Raw genomic sequence first — 19680 nt, 5'->3', positions numbered from 1 at the left:
ATATACTCGAAACTTGTACCGTGGCTTCTTTTTCCAGGCTTTGATCGACGATCGACGATATTTGTCACCGAGACGAGGAGGAAAGGTTGGTAATAACACGCAACACGCGAGCTCGTCCCGCTTTACCCAGGGAACACTCTTTAGGTACACAGAGGCCTAGTTAGCTGGGATAGGTTTACAAAGCACTAGCCACTGGAGGAGCCTCTACACTTGCAACCTATGCAAACAACCGGCGTATCCACTGTCGTTCGGTCAGCCGTCATGTTTGTAAATGATAATGACCATTAGAACGTAGCGGAAGGTTTCCTTCTGCCGCGATGATTCTTTCACTTAGCGATCGGAGAACGCCAAGTGCTCCTGTCTTGTGTTTGCTCGGGGTAGCCTGAGGGAAGACTTTCCTGGAGAGCATAGATAGAGAAGCTATTCTTAATCCAGTACAAACTTTTATCGATCGAAGAGGGAGAAGAAGAAATTTTGTGATAATTCAGAAAACGATCTCGATCGACCTCGATCGATGTTGTTAAGTCCTTGTCTGACCAGCGCGTTTCGAATCTACTTCCGCCACTACTATAAACGATACGTAAGACATAACGCACATATCGAGGCTAATTTCCAACGTGTAATTAATCACATCAGTGTCTTCATATAATGAGGTAATAGCTATAAACTTTCAAATACACACGCCTCGCGTACGATGTCTCTGATTTCAAAATTGCTATCCAAACGGATCTAGAATTAGCAGTCTCGCTCTCGAACCTCTAATTCCATCATCGACGAGAATCCATTCTGTCAATCACGATTGACTAATTTCCCCCTCTGAGAGGCGCGATGGATCGGCGTTAAAAATCGCGTAACAATATTTTCCGTGATTGCACAACGGTCGATGATGCCGCGTTACGAAAGATGAGCGATCGCCTATTAGCGAGCGACATAAACCGCGGCCGGACGCCGCGAGAAGTTTACCAGGCCCGGTTTGTTAAAGAGTTAATGAGGCCTGTGTCTCTGACAAAAGGGCACGCCATGGAAATCAGTCACGCATTGTCCGCTAATACTTTACGAGGCAGCGGAGCGTGGGCCAGACTGACAGTCACGGCTGTTCGAAACGACAGCTAAGAAGATTGCTTATCCGTGGCCGAATGCTGGCGTATCCACCGCTTGCTTTATCGCCGCGGCGAACGGCTCGCGTGGAAATTACACAGGTACCATTAGGATTTCCGCGGTGCCTCGCGTCGTTTCGTCACGCGAGTAACGACTCCAATATCTCGCCGCGAATGATAAGGCGCGCGAGCAACCTGAACTCCGCGACGCGGAGGCGGTCGTAGGATCGATCATTACCGCGGATCAGCTGTTTTATTCGATGCAAATCGGTTTGCGAGTCGCACAGGGCCCCGCGAGAACGTACAACGACGGATACGCGCGATCGTTAACGAGCTTAGGAAATAAAACGGGACGGTGAACGGGTCGCATCGGTTATTGGCGTGGCACGCGGATATTGTGGGATTACGGGTGATTCCGTTTATTTGTTAGACTTCAACCCCCGTGTTTATGGAGCCATACGCGTTCGCTGTTTCGTCGAACGGAGTGAAGGGAAACGTTTAGCGATACTGTTCGAATCCTCTGTCCCTTTCGAGGCTTAGATTCAGAGATCTGTAAAATGTTAGTACTCGCTGAAACGATCGAGGTAAATTATCAATTATTTGAGAGCTCGTTGATGGAGGAACATCGATTTCATGGTAAATGGTTCTGTTTCGCGTGAATGTAGTGCTATCGGGTACGAACAAAGCGTGTTATAATTAATTCAGTGAGCATTGTATTCTAATACGCGCTAGTCAGATTATTTGATAACAATGTGGAATCAGGTTCGTTTCGCCTCGCGATGACACGTGTTTTTGTCTCGCGTGTGTAATACGAAGTTAAATACCATTCGTACAAAAGGGATGATCGTATTTGCGTAAATGGTATTAAAACGTGTTCCAGGTGGAAGGTAGAAAAGTTTACGAGATTCGGCTGGTACCCACGAGTATTTAGATTTATAAATCCGGCAGCAGGAAAATCCGAAGTCATAAGCAGCTGGTACGTCGTACATATGTCATACGGGCCATTATACTCGGATAATACCCTGAAACGTTTGTTTCCGTAATCTGCCGACGATACGCCTCGTGATCTCCCTCGTGGAGCCCACTCTATTTACACGGCACAATAGCCAGCGATGCTTTTCTTAATATAGTCGAACGAATTAATCTCACGGATTGTTGGAGGAGCGAAACTCAACGCGACACCGCCCTGTAATACTTGTGGCGAATTCGATTGCGAGTAGAACGAGCGTTACATTTGTTTCGAGAGTCAACTTCTGTCGCTCAAGTTACGTTGATCATTCCTCTTGTTCGTATTTCATCGAACGAGTCTCACAAAATATTTTAATAATAAATTAATAATATTTTTCTCTCAAGTTGTGTATGAAATCTTACGTGTGCGTGTATCTTCGAATTTTTTTGCGAAACTATGATTGTAAAGGTACTATCGCGTTTCACGAGAGAAACCCACGGTCCCCAAATTGACAGAGGATTAAATCACCGTGAATTACGGGAGCAAATTACATTACTTAACACTGATTATCAGGCACTTCGATCTGGTTAACGTTGTATCCACCCGTTTCTCGGTAGAAATGGCAGCCGGTTCGAGGAAAACGGTAGCAGAGGATAACATTTGTCGTCTGTCAGGAAACATTTTGGTGCCGGTTTTAATAGAAAAATACACACCGCTCGCGGCCAACAGCTTTTCCATAGAGGATACGTGTGCGTGTGCAAACAATGCCGGCCTAACTGGTGAACGTTGCTCGATAAACAAATACAGCCGAGGAAAACCTGCATTTACACTTGCCTCCACTTCTCCAATTGTACAGTTCGAAAGAATTTTGATGACCCGTGACGATCCCACCTTTATCTTCCAATTGAACGACGCGGTTCTTTTTTTTTCTTTTTTTCTTTCTCCTGCTTCGTTGTTCGCGTCGAACGAAACGGACACGCGATGCATTTATGCATGCACGGTTATTAAACGACCCTCGAAGAACGAAGTAAAAATGGAGAATGTCTACACTTCATAAAGGAATAACAGTAATTTGTTACGATAATTTGTAGCGGTATTTCAACGCGATTGGGACAATTCTGAAAAAAAAACGTTCTATATCTACGTGTTTCACACACGTTTTTTGTAAATGCGTCCATTTTTACATAAACTTTTACGATTTGTTCCGCTGTTCGCGTCTTGGTTAATCTGTCGATACATTACTTGGACCATTACAATCGCAATTAATTTGAAACGCACAATAAATGCTGAATACGTTGCAACGATGCGCTCGTTGCAAGAATACACGTTAATCGTAGCGAATATCGATAATGTCCTTTCACAGTATCGATCATTTCGCAGAGGTGGTGTTTCGCAACCGCCTAAAATAATGAAAACGTCAAATCCCTAGACAAACGCGGAAAACATCCGCGATAAAGGTATCGCGCATAATGGGGATGCGACAATTAAATAAACAGGCTCTACCATTATCTTCACCCCAATACATCGACAAAACCAATCAAGGGATCGTTCATCCGCGTATCAATCCTTTCTCCATAAATTTTACGCATCATCCATTAAAATGTAACAATCGTGAAAAAAATGAAGAACCACTGCCAACAATTTAGCGTGAAACGTACGCGAAAAAATTGGATTCCTACGAAGAAAAGAAAATGCTGTGTGCACGCGTGCGAGAAGTCAGAAACAGCACTAACGGTTGCAGAATAAATATTAACGCTGGGAATGAGCAGCGGAAAATCGTCGGCAGAATCGGCTAATTAAATTAATTCGCGCGTCAAAGCCAACTCGGGTGTAGGGTAGAAAGCGGCGATTTTCCGAGTCGACGCGCGACCGCCATATTAGCCGAACGATATCGTTCATTATTTCGCGTTACCTTTTGCCACTTTTTCCACCCTCTCTCTCTCTCCAGCTCTCTCTCCGTTGCTCTTGGCCTTTTTCAACCCCCCCGTTCCTCCGTTCTTTCTCGTCTCCCTGCGCTTTAAAGCCGCGGATCAAACGTCGACTTTGCCGCGCGCGAACGTCGTACCCGCGCCGCGGAATAAAACGCGGAAGCCGCCATTGCGGCAGACGAACCCGTCGCTGCACAATCCGCAGATAATTACGTCGTCCAATTAGCATTAATTACTGACCTCTTTCTAATTAGAGGCAACCGGCTGAAATATCGACGATATCGCGTTCCCTCGCAGCGATTTCGAGTGGCCCTTTTCCACGTTCGGGGTGCCTCTGATAGTTGACTATCTGTTACCCTATCCGATACGCGCTTTCGAGCATCCGTTTCCCTGTTTTTCCATTCTTTTTTCCCTCTCTTTTTTTTGCAAATATGTCGGTGCACGCGTAAAGTATTTTTATTTCCTGCTCGTTTGTTTTTTAATCACGCGCTCCACGATTTAGTTTCGCTCGATCGCGGGCAAGGGCGTTAATAATTTGACTCCAGCCCAAGGAGTTCTTTATTGTGCACGCAGCAGACGCGTTTGATCGGCTGCCAGCGGGATGTTAAATATAATTCCAAAGTTGATTAAAATTCGCGATACGTCAGAGAGATCACGGGGTAATTACGGGAGATAAAGTCCGTTGTGGGCTCGACGACGACCGCTGGAGGGCGAGAAGAGGGAGGGTGGCGCGGAGAAATTCGTATTTTAATGATTCCGCTTTGACAAATTTATTTCTTGCAATTATGAGGGACGATCTTCGGTATGAAAAACCACGGTCTTCCTCGCCGTTAATTATGACTCGCGTCGCGGCTTTTATTCGCTAATATTTTTATCGGTGGCACGTTCTGAAATCCTCTTAACGACCCAGTTCGCGATTTTTAAATAAAACCATCTGACAGAGACTAGAAATTTTTTGGAGCAAATAGAAACGTGCGAGAGAAACAAGCAGCGAAGAGAAATACGGTGTTACTCGAAAAACATGACACCCTTCGCAGAAAGAAACAATGACGCCAGGCGTACGGCTCAGACTTTCCTCGAGTTATTCGCAAAGAATTTTTTCCGAACCCTCGCGAACCATCTCCAACTCCCAAGGCACGTTCGACTTCTCAACGCGCTACGCACCATCGTAAACATCTCGAGAGCTATTCACCAGGCGGAATACGTTTTTAGATGCGTCGTCACCCTTTGACGAGCGGCCCATCCCGCCATAAAGCCGAAAACTAAGGTCAGTTTATTAACGGGCGGGTCATTACCTCTGACCTTGGACAATGTTCCTCGATTCTGGTGGTCGTCATCGTTTTTTCTAGCCCTGTCCAAGGGCCAGAGGAAAAAAGGGACGAAGAGGGGGGGACGGTGACGTTGTTTGCGATCTCGTGACCTCACGAACACGAGGGCGACGCGACAATGGATTGCCACGTCGTATAACGATCCTTCCAGTAATAAGATTACTCGTAGAAAACAGTTATACACGGGAACGCAAACACAGGGGAAAGTCGGTGTCGGCTGGCGGTTTTACTGCCGCCCCTCTAACCTTTCTCTGTACCTGGTCCTCAGCCTTTCTGGAGTACACGTGGCAGGGGTATCCCATGAACCTGGACCCCCTGCAGTTCTATCGACTCCGTCGACCGATCCATCACTATAATTCGCTCTAAAATTGATAGGGAATATTCAACGGTTTTGGTCCCTTTGTTCCTAGGAGCCATTAAACCTGCGATGGCTAATGAGATTAGTGGACAAGGAGGGGATGAGAAGTCCTCTTTGTCACGGGCAATCGAGCCTGCGATTGTTTCAGGTGTCCCTGGAGAGGTTTGCGAATATTCGATATAGGGTGTTTGTATATTTTTTTACGGTCCTTGTATTTATTTTATGTACCGAGGGCGTTGAACGTTTCTTTGTGAACGCGCAAATCCTATTGGGATTTGTGTAGTTCTTTACTTATTTATTATCGCTTTTTATTACACAAAAAAGAGGATGAAAAAGTATGAGAATAAAACGCTGATTGTAAAAGAGTATTTCCTTCTAAAGGCGAGATACGGTTGCGGGTTGTTGTAATTTAACCTGAAGCCTGTATCTGGAAAATTGTAAGTTAAGAATGTGAATTTATTCCTGGTGGAAGAGAGCGGCTAGCGCGTCGGAATTATGGGGAAGGAAGATTTTACGAGAGTTCGAACACGTGCCATTCTTTCTTACTGTTCGTGAATTAATCCGAGAGAGGAACGCGCGCGCCCCAACAAATCCGGCCGTTTCAGAAGAAATGGCCAATAAACCGGACGTGCTTGTAATAAGCCAAACAGCCGTAAATGGACAATATATTAAAGGTCGCATCACTGCAGGCCATAATCTTAACTGCAAGTTTATGGACGGCTAGTTGACTTTTCGCTTAGCCGTAGATAAATACATCTGCCGATCCAAAAATCGCATGCCAATAAATTAAAGACGATCGGTTCGTCCCTCGTCTTCTTTCTATCAATTAAGCGAGCGTTAAATTCCATTTAACGATTACCTGCAAGATCGTGCGCGGAATAAAATAGATCACCTTCACCAGAAGCAATTAACGATATTAAAAGTCCATCTAACATTCTGATCGTTTAACCAGCAAAGCTGACGCGCTCGTCCAATATCATCCACCGTTCCGCTCGTTTGCCATCATCCGCAATCTCGAGGACGCGGCTCGAGCCCGCGTTAACGCGTTAATTATTCATACGGGACGGGACACGAATGATATCCATCCGAATCGGTGACAAATAAAGACGCGGGCCCAGACACGGCTCGAGCACCCTAATGATCGCACCGAGAGAAACAACGTAGCCGAGTAATCCTAATAAGTAACGCCGTAACAGAGTTATTATTCATCCGGCCCGTTGTCTATTGACCCTCCAAAGTGTCTCTAATAAAATACCATTAACCGCATCATCAATCATCGCCGCACAATCGGAGACAAAACATACGCTTTCACGTTCCCCGTCTCTGTCCTCCCTCTACCCACCCTGCATCCGCACGATTTTTCTCTCTCTCTCTTTCTCTCTCCCCTGATCCCCACTGTGGATTTCTCTCGCTCGAAGCCATTCACCGTAACCACCGCACCATCGTCATCATACAGCGCCATTTATTCGCATTCAAACGAGCGAGGAGACACACTGTCATATACATTTTTTTTTTTTTTTTTCGCTGCGACGGCGGAGGAAGGGGGTCGACGGGGCAGTAAATCCGCGCACTGATTCGATTAATTTGTCCGACGCTGACAAGCGAGTCATTGTCGCGCATCCCCGCCAAACGATGGGGTTCGAGGGGGTGCCGACTGGAGAGAGGACGGTGCCTCGCGAATTTTCCCTGTACGAAATGACGATTTTCGATAAATCATCAGTGGCCCTGGCCAGCGTCCCGTGGACAATGCTATTGTAAATTGTGTAAGCTTATGGACAACTAGTCGCCAAATACACCGGAGCATTTTTTTTCCAGGCCGCACGCGAACCCCGCAGGCTTTCCACCGTCACAGGCGAACACATTTTTCCGGCTTTATCAATCGCGGGCCGATTAATAATTGCGTCGTCGAGCGAGCAAACTTTTCAACTGGAATTTCGGAAACGGTCCTTTGTCGGCTCCCGTTGATTGGATTTCGTTTGTTTCGAGATTTTCTTTCTTCTTTTTTCTTTTTTTTCTTGTTTTTCCAAACTGTTGATCGATGGCGAACGATAATTTTAATCCCGTAATTTCGATTTGGGATCGAGGATTCGCAAATCGAATGAAAAATGGTTATCGCGGAGGTCATTCTATGAACAGTGTTCGCGGGTTTACCAGTCTGGATTAAACGAGAATCAATGTTCTATTTTTCAATCTCCGCGTTATCGCTCGTAACAATACTTAGAATAATGCTTAAAGACGGATGTATGATGTTACGTATGAAATGACTTGATATGTATACGGTGTCGATTAACAGTTATATCATTTGCGGCTCGTACAATTACATCACTCGACGATAATTACTCTCGCAAAGGGGACTCTTAACTTTACATTGTTACAACGACGATACCTCACAATACCCATTTACTACGCACTTAATGTCGACACTTGACCTACTAAATATTATTTATATAAGTGCAATCAACTGAAGAACTCGAGAACAAAAACTTGTATAAACCTGTATCCATATATATTTCACAATCAGCGAATAAATTAATTTATTACAACCTAAGAATAAGTCTACGAAAAATCTATCGTCTCGTAATTAACTTCTTACATGTATATATATTTAAGCTTCATATACAACAATGGAACGATAACGATAACAGCGATAAACACCAGCTGGTGGTACGACTATTCCAAGAATCGTACATCGCAAGCATTACTAGGAATACGTAAAGGACGTTTGCACCAAAGTTCACAGAAACGCAACACAGGACAGTGTCAAAATATCGATAAGACAAATCACTCTCTCGAAGATTCTCTGAACGTTCCAGAGCGACGCAATACGCTGACAAAAATCGCTGACAAATACCAACGCTTTCTCGCAGGGGTGAGATTTCCGTTGTATCGCGTCCCGGATAGGCGCAGCTGGGAAATAAATGCAGGTTCGCGTGGCCACCGCGGTAACAATGCAGCCGGGTGCGAAATAATACACGGCGCGATTATATGCGTTGCAATGGCACTTACTCTGTACGTGTCCTCCCTTAATCTCGGTGGCGGAGCGTTGATTTTAAACCGCCATGGATAAATCGGCGCGACGTCCCACCAGGGGGTTGCCTCTTCATCCGCAGCGGGCCTCGTTCCGTTGTTATTGTCCGCGACAGAGAGAGATGGACGAGCCGCCACTGCACGAGCCACTTCTAATCATTATTGTCACCAGCGGACGCATCACAGAAGTAACACTGTCCCCTTGTTCGCATTCACTGGCACTAATCACTTTCACGGGGTGGCTCGCGACGAGAACGCGACGGTTCCTCCGGTTCACGGCTACATCCGCGGCCATCGAACGCGCGATTCGATCGCGTACTGAAGTAGCACACGCAAGTCTCGTCGAAAATGTCCGATCGTGTGATTAGTCGGGTGTTTACGCGTCTCTTCGGTGGTGTTATTGTCGGGATGTGTTGAAAGTGACTGCGAGTCAAACACGGAGTTTATCTTGCGTAGAATGTGCAATTCGTTGCGCGATCGATAGTTTTGTTTCGTTCGTTGTGTGAATACAGTGTGGGCCCTCGAGGAAAATTAATCCACGCCACAGGAGTACGCAGATACCATCGAGTATTGTAAGTACATGTATCTATAGTACTATGTTTATGAGTGATTATAAGTGATGAATATAAGTTCATTTGTAACAAGTGCGTTTTAGAAGTATACAAACTTGCTTACTTGAAGTGAATGTGTTTAAATGATGTTTATAACAAATTTTATTGCGTATGTACATGTATTTATTGCATGTATAAAGTATTAGATCGTATAACAGAGATATTTAAACGCATCAAACAATTACGCCTTCTCGTCGAAACTCCGCATCGCGATACGGACAAAGTTAGAGTGCCGTAAAGTCGGCGAAGCAATTAAACGCGAAACCACCCTCGATTATCACTGAAAGCCGATTAAAAAAAATCAGTTCGAAAGCACTTTGCACCAGCGGCTCATTATCGCAGCCATAATAACCGAACTCCAGATTGGATCGGGGGAGGTAGAAGTATCCAACGATCGCGACACAAAATAGCGAACCGGTTCGAAAACGTTCCACCCCGCGACCCGTGGGCTCCCTTTAGCGTAGTAAAAAAAAAAAGAGAAAGAAATGTTCGATGTACTGACAAAAGCGTGGTATCAACAACGATGGAACACGGTGGCTCTCCACAGAGTATGACCCACTCGAGAGTAGAAAAGGACCCCCTCGCGTTTTCATTCGTGGGGGTAAAGGTCAATGCCTGCGCGCACTCGACATCGCGAAACGTAAGAACGGAAGCATAATGGTGTTCGAAAAATAAAAAAAAAAAAGAGAGAGAGAGAGCGGAAGGAATCGGAAAAGGAGGAGGCGGAAGGGTGAAAGAGAGAAGGGGCACGGCAGGGGGAAGAAGGGGTGAAAGAGGGCAAGAACCCAGGGCCTACTCGAAAACCTCGGTCATATTATGCCAAAGCCAGGGCAGAATCTTGACTCGCGACGATATTTTTCAAGTGCCGAGAAACCAAGCTCACCCCGACCTCTCTCCCCTTCTTCCTTCAGCGAGCACCGATAATGCTGAAAGAAACATTTATGCGCGAACCCTCGAATGTTTTTTCCAAAGCTTTATACGCGGCTAAAGGGCGATCCGGCACAGTGGCATTCGTCGATGGTGCCGCTTTCACGTAGTTAAACGCCCGTTTCTCATCATTCGTCTCGCATTAATTCCATCGTCGATCGGTTCCCACATAGTTACATCCCTCGCGATCCTCTCAATCGTTTCCCACAAACATCTTCCGAGGCAATCATGCGACTTACAAGAGAAAACATAGAAATATCCGCTGCAGTTCGAGTATAAATCAGATTCGATACAAGATACGTACACATCCCTTATCAATGGTAGATAGAAACGATCGTGGGCTGTCAAAGACGATAAGGCATCTCTCTTCAGTCGACGATCAACCGCTTCAGTCGATCTCTCGCACTGTACCCGCGACATACTCCTGGATGTGCGTGCAGGCGGCTTCCGACGCGGGTTATTCATCTCAAAAAACGGGATTCTCAAAAGGGTCCCGGCGCAGAGGCCATTAAAAGGTTTACATTCACGAGTTCCTTTCTACGGGCTCCCGGTCGAGGGTCAAGGGACGATGCGTTTCCCGAAAGAGTAGAGAGCCTCCGCGCGAGTGTCCACACAGAGAGAGAGAGTGCCATCCCGCCCAGCCTCGCTGTTCCCTTTTTATTTCCGCCTTCTTTTCTCTCCTCAGCAGCCGCGCGACCCTTCGCTCGCCACCCCCGTCTACGCGTCTTCGTCTTACCCTCCCCGAACGCTCGCGACCAGGACGATAAACGGCGCAAAATTATCATCCTGCGTCCGATTGTCGGTAGGGAACCGCGAGCAAGAGAACAGCCGCGCGCATTCATCCGGCGGCACTTGATGCGGCCATTGCATCGCCCGACTTTCGCTGCAGTCGCGGAGCAGCGACATACCTCCGCGCTGAAAGGCCCTCCTCTCCTTGATATCGCGGCGGATATCGTTACGTGAATGGTCGCACGAGGGTCCTCGTGCTTGGCAGAAAAAACGTGGATCGCGTGGGCGAGGGACGAATGAACGGGGACGCGGATATTCACCACCCCGCGCTTTTTGCGCCGGAAAGAAATTAGTGAGGAAGGAAAAAGCATCGCTTTGTGCCGCCGTAAACGCTCGCGAAATCTTGGCGGATACGCTGCCAACCGGGGAACGAGATGCGTTTATTATGGTCGCGGTGCCGTTATTGTGTTGAATCTCGTGTATGTGCCGGGACATACGAAGGATTTTTTTAATTGTGCACCTCTTTCGAGGATCTTCCGTCGACGGAGGGAACGACGAGTTAGAGCGTTGTCGATCGTAGGTGATGTTAGAGTTAATTCAATTTTTGTATATATTTATAAGAAGAATCGACGGTAGAAAGTCTGGGGTATACAATGGTTAACATATCACAATGTAATGTATAAGCGTGAAAATATAAAAACGTGACAATAGTATTTCCCCTTGTTTCGATGGCAGTTCGTTCTCTGATCTTTAATGCGTTTGTTCGCTCGATTCTGTATGCAGGATAAAAACTGGGGTGGAAATGTCTGGGTAAATTTCAGCGATTGTTCCGAGGATCGCGGAAGGCCGAGTTCGTTACTGTTTTTCGCGGATCCACGACGAAGGTCCCGTTGAAACGTCATCCGTAGGCGAGAATGCCGTCTTACCCTGCATTGGCATAGGCTGAATGCAATTTAACCGCGTTCATTCGAGCGATCCTTCGAATTGTGTTTCCCGCGATTCACCCTCCGCTGTGCGAAGCTACAGCTTTGAAAATAAAAAAAAAAACTATATGTATAACAAACGAATGCACCTCGACATATTGTCGAAAGCTTGGCCCCCACGATTTTCCAAGGAAAACTTCTTCTTGCCGCGGAACAATCCCGATTGTCGTCGCTTCAAGCGTCACGGGGGCTCGAAAATAATTGTGCTGGCTGAGGGAAAGGAGCGGGCGAAATTCGCGCGAGAATAAGGCGACCCCCGTTATTGTTCGAAATGGGAAAGGCTTGTTTTTCACGGCGACCTCGCGAGGAGGGCCGAAATGGCGGCCAGAGACCGACTTTCCGCGCGGTTTTCGACGGCTTCGTTCGAACGCGCCGCCAAACAATCGCGCCGATGGCAAAGCGTGGCCTGTCGCTTGATAAATGTCGAACCCTTTGTGCGAATCGCCTCGAAGGGGCACTTAAGTGGTTTTCTTAATTATTCAGTTCGGAAGTTTCAGTGGGAAGTTTCGCTGCGGCTGGAAAAAGCATCGAGAGGGAGGGAGACATCGGGGTGTCACGCGTCTGATGCGACGCGTCCTTAACCCTTTCGTTGGTCAACCTTTTACTTGCTAATTTTCTATAACACAAATTAAACTTTGCACCATCGAACGTTGCATAATATTACCACGTCCAATTGAGAACCACGAGAAGCAGACTTTATTCATTAACGACGAAAAAGGGGTAGGACAAGTAGTAAGCACGTGATATCGTCTGTTCTCCATTTTTCAATCAATCTCACCCGCACACGAGAGGCTTCAAATTTTCCTAGGAAACGCTGTCAAAGTTCGCTTGTACAGGAAATAGGTTCTGCGATACCAGTTCACGATGGATTTCGTCGTTCAATCAACTTTACTCATATTCGCGGGGTCGTGCAGGCTTGATGGTTGTGGCATATGTTCCCATCCAAGATTCTAGTATATATATTTATAGACGCCAACGACTTACTTCGTGCACGATTCCGTGCTCCACATTCGGGCCAAATGCCCGGGAACACTATCGAGTGTTTTCAAGATGGAGCGTCGACAAAGTGGCACAAAGAACGACGCGTTAATAATGCAACCGAGTCAAGAGGGAACGAGTTCCAAGGGAAGCTTTTCTCGTCCCTTCGACGCAGTTCGATCCTCTGACGGTACTCGAGGATGCCACTTTCTCATTTACGACGGAGCGACGTCGAGCACCTCGTGGCTTGGGCATTGCGAAAACAGTTAGGCGCATTATATCATCCGGTGGTACAACGAGCGCGGTGTTCTCGTCCAGAGCGAACATTGTTTCAACCCGTTCGACGGAAAACAATGCCAGGGGAATCGAGTGGTTGCGTTGAAATACTTTTGCCTACCAGTCAACGCCGACAATGATCTCGTTAAAGAGGCCTGACCGGCCCACTTTGCCACGATAATGCTTTTCTTTTCACCCTCTTTGCGCCCTGTGCCCTCTTGATTGTTTCGCGGCGAGTCGAGCCTCCGGCTATGTCAGTTCCTTCTTTTCACTCCTTTCAGCATCGAGTAGGCTTCTCGCAACGGATCACGATCGACAACGGTCCAAGCTGTGGTGCAACTGTGAATTTTTCGGGGTCGTTTCGTTTATTAGTTCCGTTGGTATCGACGACTGAAAAAAAAGTGTAGATCGCATGATTGAAAGGCTGTGCTATTATTTAAAGATTCATAGAAGTTATAGAAGTTGTAGAAAGCTTTCATCGAGGTTCCCATGGCGTGGAAGACAGCATCGAGAGCAAACGTCGGACGGGAAAACAGTTGAAAGTCGAACAGTGACTAAAAAGGGCGGTCAAGAAGTCCGACCGGAAGAGGCGGAGGTTTTGCGCCCCGTTATCGGTACGCGAGAACGCATAAAAGTATACGTAATATAATGTATACACACGACGCTTAACCCGAGGAGCGAAAAGGAAAGGGGGAAAAGGGAGAGGAAAGTGCGCACCCCTGCCGAGGAAACAGCCCAACAGAGCTAGCGGGGTTTCTTAGGGTGAAAAGAGTAAAAAGGTCTCCGCGGCAACACAATTGGCCTCTAAACAGAGGGTAGTTATAGCGAAACGCAATGCCCATTGGGGTGACGCCAAAGACGGAGAGGCGATCGTCTCTCCTTCACCCTCTTCCCAACCCGTGTTGTGCCCCATAAAAGCAAAGGGTGGTCACCTTCGACCGATTCGGGGTGAGAGTTTTCAATGCACCGACCGAACGAGCATTGAGAGAAAAGAATGAAAAAAAAAAAATTTCTATATGTATACGTATATGGTAAAAGGGGGTGCGCGACGAGAGGTGCCGTTTGACGAGAACCTGACGTCTCCCCGATTTTTTCTCTCGCTTTATACTCTCATTCTCTTCTTCCCTGCGCTGGCTGGTGGCTCTGAATGCACGCCACGGCTTCTCCGGTGTCGCAAGGAAATTCCAGGTTACGAATTTCGTACCGCAACGTCCTCCCGCCATTCCACCGCAGCTGGCTTTCTCGCCGTGCGAAACCCTCGTTGCCCGTCGATGGGCCTCGATCTTGATTCCGGATCCGTTCGATACTTGACACTCGATCGATCTGCACGCCGGTGGTCGGGACACCTCGCGCGCGTACCATCGTGACTCGATCGAATATCCATCTTGTTGCCGTCACGGATGGCAGTTGGGGTCGAAATGAGTTTCAAGGGACAATCGGTGGTGAACTCGATAAAGATGACTTGATTCTGTGTAACACTTGAAAGTATATCGGTATTATTGTAGGGTGTACTTGCTTTTTCTCATTTTTTTTTATGCTGAATATTAATCGAGGACAGACGAAGATAGAGTGAAGTACAGATATTTGTGAAGATTCACTGTGAAGATTCTTTGTCATAATATTATATTTGATTTCGAATATTTTTAGTGTATCGAGAAAATAAAAAATTTCCAATTTAATGAGTTACAAAGGTTAGCTTTCTTTTCGTTCAGATTCAGACGGTAGAAATGAACAGGAAGAGGCTGATTAATGAAATTCATAAAGTCATTTATTACTTTGATTCGTCGATAATAATAAATATATGCACATATACCATAAGAGACATTGTTCCTTTGCTTCGTCGACTTCTTATTTTTTTTTTTTCTCGGTCGCTGCCGATGATAAAGTTCTCTCTGCCCGGTAGATCGCGACGAACATCCACTTTTAGAATGAAATCCGCTCGTGTCTAATTCCCGATCGATCGTTCAACGAGCGCATCGTCCGCGTCGGATGGCGACGCGTTTTCATTTTTTCCACACGATCGTGCTACGAACAGACTAATTCAACAATTCATCCATAACAAAACGCAAAAATTGTACAGACCCGACTTAACACATACTACACGCATTATACGCCAAACGTACGCACATACACACTTATCGATTTCTTTTTTTTCATTTTTCGTTTACTCTTACGGACTAGCGTCTTTCACGATTGTTGGGACAACATCAAAACGTGTGCGTGTATACAGTACTATACATGTATATATTGTATATACAAAACAAGATCGAGGAATAGTTAAAATAGGAGAGACAAAGTCTGACAAACTATCAGGAAGAGTAATTGTACAAAGTAACAAGAAAAGACAGACGATCGTCCCCATAAATAATTCAATTTACGGTGCAACAATTTCGCGTTTCTGTGTGTGTGTGTGTGTGTGTGCCTGTGTGAGTGCTCTAGACGTTAGTTACAACAAGAGGTACACGAGGCGATTTTTGTAGACCTACGGAATAAACGACACGTACACGTGGATTGGCCGTGTTCCTGCCGCGAGTACTCGCGAGTAGACGCGGATATTCGCGGGGAACGCGTTTGTTACGACGTAACGAAATCACAGTTAACGACTGGTCCATTTACATACGGACCATGGCGACGAAAACACTTTCCGAGAGGAGCTTAAAGCCCCGAGCGACGAACAGCGAAACGAGTCGAGGGATTCGCTAACGATCGCGCGTATACGTTTACGAAACAAATTTCACTCGCGTTAAATTATAAATATCGTTGAGTCTCTCGCTTATCCTATCAACGACAAACGAATCCACTCGAATCGTTACCCGTTTGCTGCTGGAAACGTCCGGGGACAGGAAGCGACGGCCAAAAAGCCAGACGAGAGACAGGCTCGCGCGCTTCAACCCCCTGAAATCGATTAAATCGCGAATCGAAGGTACGCACGGCGCTCGAACGATCCGCGACGGTCCGTCCGCGTTCTGGACGAAATATAATAACGATCGGTTCGCTAAGAACGAAGTCGCTGGCCCACGCGAACTGCTTCGTGGCTGATACACGTTTCTATACACGTTTATACAGAAGAGTTCCTAAATTTTCAGATGGCGAGTCGCAACGGAGACCCTCGAGAGGACCCATGGAGGCTCGCGTCGCCCTTGCAAATGGACAGCCTAAGTACAGCAGCGAGCAGAAACAAGATCTGACGGATACACAGGACGCGTGTCGTCCTACAAAAAAAAAAAACTATTTTCTAAAACCATCGGCGAACGGGCGTTCTATCCGGTTCTCTTATTTCCTACGCGAATCGTGTATGATTACGGACTATTTACAATCGTAGAAACGACATATTAAAACTAACGATAACGAGGCTCGAGAGGCGAACAGCAATGGCGCGTAAAGCATCGCCTGACAACGACGAACTACGCCAGCGTGGACGTGGGCCTGTTCTCGAAATCAAGTGGCGTAGAACAATGGATCGTAAGGCCGACGGTCGAGGGAAAGGGTGGCCGCAGAACCGATCCTGAACGCGCCGCGGGTGTCCGAGGATCGCGTTCCATCCTCGATTTCGTTCCTGGCCCGTCGATTTCGATGATCGAGCGACAGGTAAAAGGCACATCCGCAATTAGAAAACATTATTTGGAAAACAATACGGCCCGCCTCCTGGTGATTGGTAGAGGGGGTGGAAGGGAGGGGTTGCGGTGGTCTATTCACGGGGCACCGCGGCGCACAATGGAGCCCATTCAAATAAAGTAAAACGAATCCGGGACCTAAACGGCTCTTTTGTTCCAGCGCATTAATATGCTAATTCAATTATCCGCGTCGTTTGCCGGCAAGCCTTTCCCGAACCCGGCGCGATCCGCGCGATCGACCAGGGCGAACCTTGAAAATCTCGCCCGCCGTCCCTGCGCCCGCTCTATCCAGTTGTTACCTAACTGACTCGCCGCGTAAAAAACAGAGGAAAAAAACAGAAAAGAGAGAACGAAATGAAAGAACCGAATATTCTCGCGAACATGCCCGACCTGTCGAGCCCAGGCGCCGATCCCTACACGCTCGGCTCTCGAGCGCCGTCGATATAAATACGGAATCGGTGTTTCCCGCGCGCGGAGAGAAAGAGAGCGTAACGCACAGTGGTTACGGTACAGTGGCCACGGTGGTGCGAGGGTACACGATTTCTCGTTAAAAACTAAACCTGCGCAGTCGAGTCGCCGCGGCTCGTCGTTACTCGTGCACCGCGTAACTACCCTTCCGCTTTCTCTCCCCCTGTAGACGCGATCCAGACGCGATTCAACGGGCCTAGAATATCACGGAGACTGGTCGACGCAGCTGCTCCAGGTCCAGCGTGGTGGACGTGGTCGGCGTGGAGACTTGCTGGTGAGACGATGGGATTGGCGTGGACCCAGGACTGCTTCCGGGACTGCTGGTCGTCGTCACGATGCTCCCAGACCCGGTCGTCGACGAGGACGGGAACATTAAGGGCGGATGCGGCGCGGTTGCGCCCACGCCGTGATGTCCAGTCGGGAACAGTGGTCCCAGATGAGACGCCGTCGTGGGATACGGTTTACCTGTCGTAGGCGTCGAGTAGAACCCAGAGTAGAAGCTGCTGACCACTGCTGCCGCTGACGCGGCGTTGTTGTTGGCCGCGTCGGCCGCCGCGGCTGCCGCGGCCGCAGCCGCGCTCGAGGACGTCGATCCTGTGCCGCTGCTGCTGGCGACCAGCTTGCTCAGGTGGACGGCGTCGAAGGCAGAGCCGAAATAAGGCGGCAGGGGTGGATAGTCGAGTGGGTGAGGGTGGTGATGGTGATGGGAGACAGGGGCAGCAGGTGCGGCGAAGTACGGCGGCAGAGGGAAGCTGGGGAAGCCACCTGGGCTCATGGAACCTGCCTTCCCTGGCACCACGGACACTGGGACCTTCGGTTTTCTTCGTGGACGGTACTTGTAGTCTGGATGCTCCTTCATGTGCATCGCGCGCAATCGTTTCGCCTCGTCGATGAAGGGTCGCTTCTCCGTGTCGGAGAGCAACTTCCACTCGGCTCCCAGCCGCTTGGATATCTCCGAATTGTGCATCTTCGGGTTGTCCAACGCGATCTTCTTCCGTTGGATCCGAGACCAGACCATGAACGCGTTCATCGGTCGTTTGATGTGTTGCTCCTGCGACGCGGGCGTTTGTTGGCTGGCCACGTTCATGTCCTGGCTCACGTGGTGGACGGAGTGCAGGTCCATGCCGGAGAGGAACCCGTAGCCGGGGTGTTGTTGGTGCGAGCTCATCATCGTCACCTCGTTGTTGTGGATGTCGAGGAACCGCGACTGAAATCCCGTGAAGCCCCCAATCGTGACGGCGATGGTTGACGATCGTTCTCGAACCTGTCACCTTCTTCGATGGACGTCTTACTACCCTCGAAACTTCACACACTAGCCAGGCGGACTGTCGTCGCGCTCGATGATATTCCTCGTCCTCGCGATCATCCACTGATAAACGTTCTTACTCCTCGAAGTTAGGGAAACACCGTAGCGAAGGGCGAGAGGGTAACAGGCGGTCGAATGCACGAGTGACAGAAAAACGAGAGGTCGTTTAAGCGCAAGTGAGCGCGGCAAACAGTCGAACGTGCTCGAATGAAGTGCCGGTGTCGACTGAGCGTGGACTGTCTGTAGGACCGGTCCACGACCTGCTGGAGGGATCCATTCTTCATCTCTCTCTCTCGCTCTCTCTCTCTGTTCCCCTCTGAATGCCGTCTCTTTCTGGCTGGATTTCGAGGGCGGAACCGATGCAGAGCGTCGTACGCCGCGCCCACGAACCGACCCTCTTCGTGCTATTCGTCGAGGTTGCTTCGGTGCACGCGTACCTTTTCTACCCTTTCTCCCCACTAAGTAACAGCCCGAGCAGGAACAGCAGCAACCCCTGTGTACCGTAGCTGAACTGAGGAGGGCTGCTGCTGCTGGTGGTGATGCTGGTGCTGGCTGCCTCTGCCGCCGCTGCTACCTCCGAGACCGCGAGCTGCAATTATTATTATCGATTACCTCAATACGATGAAGTACAAATAGCGTATAGGCTGCCAGTTATTGACTACCTCTGTTCGTGTACTGCCGTGAACACCACCGACGCCCGTAATATCGCACGATAATTGGTTACGCTCGTTCCCACCCCTGACATTCGCCCCTTCTGGACCGCCGTCACGGCGGCGACGCGGACGATTCTTGGTCAACGAGCTCGAGTGTCTTCGAGTGGATTAGGTCCTTCGCTTCGACCACCTATTCACCTTCTTCTGACCCCGAAAGAACGGAGCCTTGATCGGGTGTCTATCGGGGGCTCTCGCGTCGAGACGTTAGAAGAAAGGATTCGACGAGTTTCGCTTCGTCTCTCGTAATTATTTATCGGGATCTCCGCATTTCGATACTTAACATAGGTAACAATTTTTACGTCGCGCTTTTACTTGTTCACATCTCGTGGTACGTTTCGTGGCGAACAAGGGGATAACGATTTTTTTACTTTACAACCGAGTTTTTTGC

General features: G+C 48.2%; 1 protein-coding gene across 1 annotated transcript; it reads right to left on the bottom strand.

Moving 5' to 3' along the window:
• Positions 1 to 17238: 17238 nt before the first annotated feature.
• On the bottom strand, positions 17239 to 18652 carry LOC143430750 (uncharacterized). The gene has a single exon (XM_076907168.1). The coding sequence runs from the start codon at positions 18442 to 18444 to the stop codon at positions 17470 to 17472; it is 975 nt and encodes a 324-aa protein (XP_076763283.1). The 5' UTR covers positions 18445 to 18652; the 3' UTR covers positions 17239 to 17469.
• Positions 18653 to 19680: the final 1028 nt, after the last annotated feature.

This window comes from Xylocopa sonorina, chromosome 1 (assembly GCF_050948175.1).
Source record: "Xylocopa sonorina isolate GNS202 chromosome 1, iyXylSono1_principal, whole genome shotgun sequence".
NCBI classification, from domain to species: domain Eukaryota; kingdom Metazoa; phylum Arthropoda; class Insecta; order Hymenoptera; family Apidae; genus Xylocopa; species Xylocopa sonorina.
This window is presented reverse-complemented; position numbering and strand designations above follow the sequence as displayed.

Bases quoted from the DNA above. Each gene is read 5' to 3' on its own strand.
- LOC143430750 (XM_076907168.1), bottom strand. From the start codon at position 18,444: ATGATGAGCTCGCACCAACAACACCCCGGCTACGGGTTCCTCTCCGGC.